Source organism: Morchella sextelata (genome assembly GCF_020137385.1).
Source record: "Morchella sextelata strain SCLS chromosome Unknown scls_20, whole genome shotgun sequence".
NCBI lineage: Eukaryota > Fungi > Ascomycota > Pezizomycetes > Pezizales > Morchellaceae > Morchella > Morchella sextelata.
In genome coordinates, this window is record NW_025408635.1 from 663,903 (window position 1) to 668,499 (window position 4,597).

At 47.4% G+C, this 4,597-nt stretch overlaps 1 protein-coding gene across 1 annotated transcript; it reads left to right on the forward strand.

Annotated features, from left to right (window-relative positions):
- Positions 1 to 363: 363 nt before the first annotated feature.
- Positions 364 to 969, forward strand: H6S33_006384 (uncharacterized protein; the record flags this gene model as incomplete). The annotated part of the gene is made up of 1 exon (XM_044837728.1): positions 364 to 969. One exon carries the CDS (start codon positions 364 to 366, stop codon positions 967 to 969), a length of 606 nt encoding a protein of 201 aa, XP_044689911.1.
- Between the last annotated feature and the right edge of the window lie 3,628 nt (positions 970 to 4,597).

The window sequence follows — 4,597 nt, forward strand, 5'->3', positions numbered from 1 at the left end:
ACAACAAAGGAGGCGGACTCAAGGGAAGTAGCGAGACTGTATATTAATAATGTTTGGAAATTACATGGGTTACCCGATACTATGGTATCCGATCGAGGGACACAATTCGTTGCGGAATTCTGGAGGTCTCTTTGCGACCGTCTGGAAATATCACCAAAGTTTTCTACCGCGTTCCACCCTCAGACGGATGGGCAGACGGAAAGGATTAATGCCATGATGGAACAGTACCTTCGGAGTTATGTTTCCTATCAACAAGATGACTGGACTTGATGGTTACCAATGGCTGAATTTGCGACCAACAATCACGTTTCAGAAACAACAAAGATATCTCCTTTCTTTGCCAATTCAGGACGAAATCCAAGAATGACGTTCGGTCCTTTGGAACATGGTAGGACGACAGCAGAGGATCAGGCTAATGGTATTGCACGGGAGATGAAGGAGGTATTAGATTTTCTACGAGATGAGTTGTACCGAGCACAAAGGATTCAAGAAGAGTCGGCCAATACGAGTCGGACTCCTGCCCCTCACTATCATGTGGGGGATAAAGTTTTCTTATCAACACGCCATGTCCTCACTAAACGCCCTTCGAAGAAACTCGATTGGAAATGCATTGGACCATATATCGTGAAGCGGATCGTTAATCCTTATGCCTATGAGTTGGAACTCCCTCGTTCTATGAAAGTTCATCCCGTATTCCATGTCTCTTTATTGTCGTCTGCAGCAAACGATCCTTTACCAGGACAACAACAGTTACCACCACCGCCGGTCGAAGTTGAAGGACAGGAGGAGTGGGAAGTTGAGAATATTTTGGATTCCAGGGATCGTCGAGGAAGATTTGAATACTTGGTTAAGTATGCCGGTTATGACGAAGCTTCGTGGCAGCCATTGTCGGATGTCGAACATTCGCCCGATATTGTCAAACGATTTCACGAACGATACCCATGGAAGCCTAAGCCTACCAGGAGATAGGCCGTAGAGGGGGGAGTGGTCTGTAACGGCAGCTAGTCGGATTGGCTATGTGAGTTGTGTGGGTACAAGGGAGAAGGATTATGTAGTGTGGTTGGGTTTAGTAAAGCGAGTTTCTATTATGTTCTTTCTGTTTCTGTTATGCAAGGGTATGAGTCAGCATTGGGATAGGGTATGGATATATAAGGGGGGCGTTGTCTCGTGATTTCTTGTTTCTCTTTCTTTCTCTTTTCTCTTTACGCAACCTCTGTACTTTACAGCTACGAATACTATTTGGTTCGCGCTACGTCATAGGGTTTACCCGGTATACTAAACCAGGTATAACCACCCATAGTCCATAGTCCACAGTCCCCGTTCTTGCCTTAGGTGTACCCTTCGGCCCCATAGTCCATAGTCCACGAACCTCCTACGTCCACGTCTTCGCCTCGGTTGTATTCCTTGGCTTCATAGTTCCTACGTCCACAGTCCCCATTGCAGTGATATTTTCAGGGGTTCCAAGGAGAGTCCATGCTTTTTCACAAAACTTTGATCGATGAACGCATAACCTGATGCTCCCGTATCGATGAGAGCATAGGTGGGAACGAAGGAGTCGGGATTCTGGGAGACGGAACAGGTAACAACAAGAGAGTCTTCGGACATCTTATCCTCAGACACAGCAGCAGCAGGGAGAACAGAAACAGGTGGCGGGGCTGGCCCCTTTGGTTTGCCATTTTTTACCAAAGGGGTTGACCTTTTAATGCCGGCTTTGGGGACCCATTTTCCAGTGGCCTTTCTCGCCAATTGCTAATGGAACGGGGATCTTTGGCGCGAGGAGCCAGGTAACGAGGCTTGGAGACATGGCGAGATTTAACTGTAGCGGTGGAAACGGAGATACGAGAACGAAGGTCAGCAATGATGGCATTGGCTTGAGCCTCCCAGGCCTTTGCAACAGAGATGATGTAAAGAACCTCATCTTCAACATCAGCGAGGTTCTCGTCAGCGATGGCGAGACTTTCCTGATGTAGTGCCAGGCGATACCGAAGCTCCTCCTCTTCAGCCTTAGACTCCTCAAGCTCGCCCTTGAGAGCAACGATAACTTCATCGCGGCCCCGGATAGTCTCGATAGACTCTTCCTGGCATTCGGACAAGGTTTGCAATAGATCGGCAGCCTTTTCGTCAGCTGCTTCGAGTTCCTTGGTGAGGCCAATAATGACCTCTTATTGGGCTGTGTCAATAACGGGTTCGGGGATTTCGGAAGGCTTGGTGAAAGCCTCCAAACATTCAACAATGAGATTATGGGCTTCGGTAAGTTCATCACCGAAGTCTATATCCGTTGGGAGAGGACCATATTTGGTCAAAAATTCTGAAAGACGCTGTAACAGCGTATCCTGAGTAGTGTCGGACATAGTCGCGACCAGAGCTAAGCGTGGTGGTGTTGTATTGATTGGCGATAGAGGACGCAACCTAAGTCTAACGGGGACTGTGGGCGTAGGAACTATGAAGCCAAGGAATACAACCGAGGCAAAGACGTGGACGTAGGAGGTTCGTGGACTATGGACTATGGGGCCGAAGGGTACACCTAAGGCAAGAACGGGGACTGTGGACTATGGACTATGGATGGTTGTACCTGGTCTAGTATACCGGGTAAACCCTATGACGTAGCGTGAACCAAATAGTATTCGTGACTGTGAAGTACAGAGGTTGCGTAAAGAGAAAAGGAAAAGAAAGAGAAACAAGAAATCACAAGACAACGCCCCCCTTATATATCCATACCCAATCCCAATGCTGACTCATACCCTCGCATAACAGAAACAGAAAGAACATAATAGAAACCCGCTGTACAAATCCCAACCACACTATATAACCCTTCCTCTTCGTACCCCAACACCTCAAATGACCAAACCACATGGCTGCCGTTACACATCTTCTACAAGAATAGATGGTGTATACCCAAAGACAAGAAGCTCCAGATGGAAATACTGTCCGATACTCATGACTCTAAGGTGGCTGGTCATTTTGGCCAATTTAAGACACTAGAGCGAGTGAAAAATAACTTCTTTTGGCCCAACATGGATAAGGATGTTGAGGAATATGTGCGGAGCTGTGATAGCTGCCAGAGGAATAAGACCTCAAGACACAAGAAGTTTGGTATGCTCCAACCGTTGGAGATACCCTATCGGCCATGGACTTCCATCTCAATGGACTTTATTGTGGAATTACCGGAATCTAGTGGGTTTACAAAGATCTGGGTAATAGTGGACCGTTTTTCGAAGATGGCACACTACATCCCTCTTCCTACCCTTAATAAAACGGAAGATTTCGCCAAGTTGTTCTTGAAGGAAGTTTGGAGACTCCATGGTTTACCTGATGACATAGTCTCGGACAGAGATAGCAGGTTCATCTCTCACTTTTGGCAATCTCTCATGAGTCTCCTCAATGTAAAGCTGAAGATGTCCACATCTTTCCACCCCCAAATGGACGGTCAAACAGAAAGAGTTAACCAGACCCTGGAACATTACTTGCGGAGTTATTGTTCATATCAACAGGATGACTGGGCAGAACTCTTGCCTTTGGCAGAGTATGCATATAACTCGGCGGTCTCTGAGTCTACCAAAGTATCGGCTTTTTATGCCAACTATGGTTATGAACCCAGGACCAACTGGCCGGCCCCAAAGGAAGGAGTCGAATGGAACAATCCAGCGAGCGAGGTCATGATTTCTCAATGGGAATCTATCTGGCAGGCTATGAACGCCAGCTTAGGTAAAGCTAGATTAAGGATGGCCCGGTGGTATGATGCTCATGCCCTGTCACCACCTGAAATCAAGCCGGAGATGACGTTATGTTGGACCGGCGCAATGTGCAAACAAAGCGGCCTTTGGGAAAACTGGATCAGAAGAAGATGGGACCCTTCAAGGTCTTAGAAGCTATTGGTACCCGTGCCTACAAGCTCTCTCTTCCCCCCCAAATGGGAATCCACCCGGTCTTTCATGTCTCTCTTCTGGAACCTTACAGAGCGCCGGTAGATCCTGAGAGAAGAGTTCCACCACCGGAACCTGAAGAGATTGAAGGAGAACAGAACTGGGTTGTCCGAGAGGTAGCAGATAGCCGGGTCAATAAGAAAGGGGGACGAGTGGAATACTTAGTACTGTGGGAAGGTTATGAAAATGAGGATGCTACATGGGAACCTTGGGAGCATCTCAAGAAGAGTGCTGAAGAAGCCCTTCGGGATTTCCACATGAGGTATCCTAAGAAACCCAAGGACAAGCGGATTGTTGGGGTGTAGTTTTTCTTTTAGGTTTTCGTTCCTTGCATATCACGGAGTTTCTTGTTATATAGATTGGATGGTAATAGAATGGTTATAGATCTCGGAGACCAAGATCCTGGTAGAGGGGTGTTACGGGCATGCCAAGCATTTACGGGAGTGAGAGAAATGCTAGTAGATACCCCTATATCCTTTAATACTAATAGCAACACCACTATCAACTCCGGCTCGCACCCACGAGGTACGGTGCGATCGATATGCGACCAAATGCGGAGTTGCGGTTTTCCTAGTTAAAAAACACGTTTTCGACCCCAATAATAACCCCCGGAGCGTCAAACCGCCGGAGGGGAGTGTTTTGGTACCGGTGGATATATGAGGGACAGCTGGAAT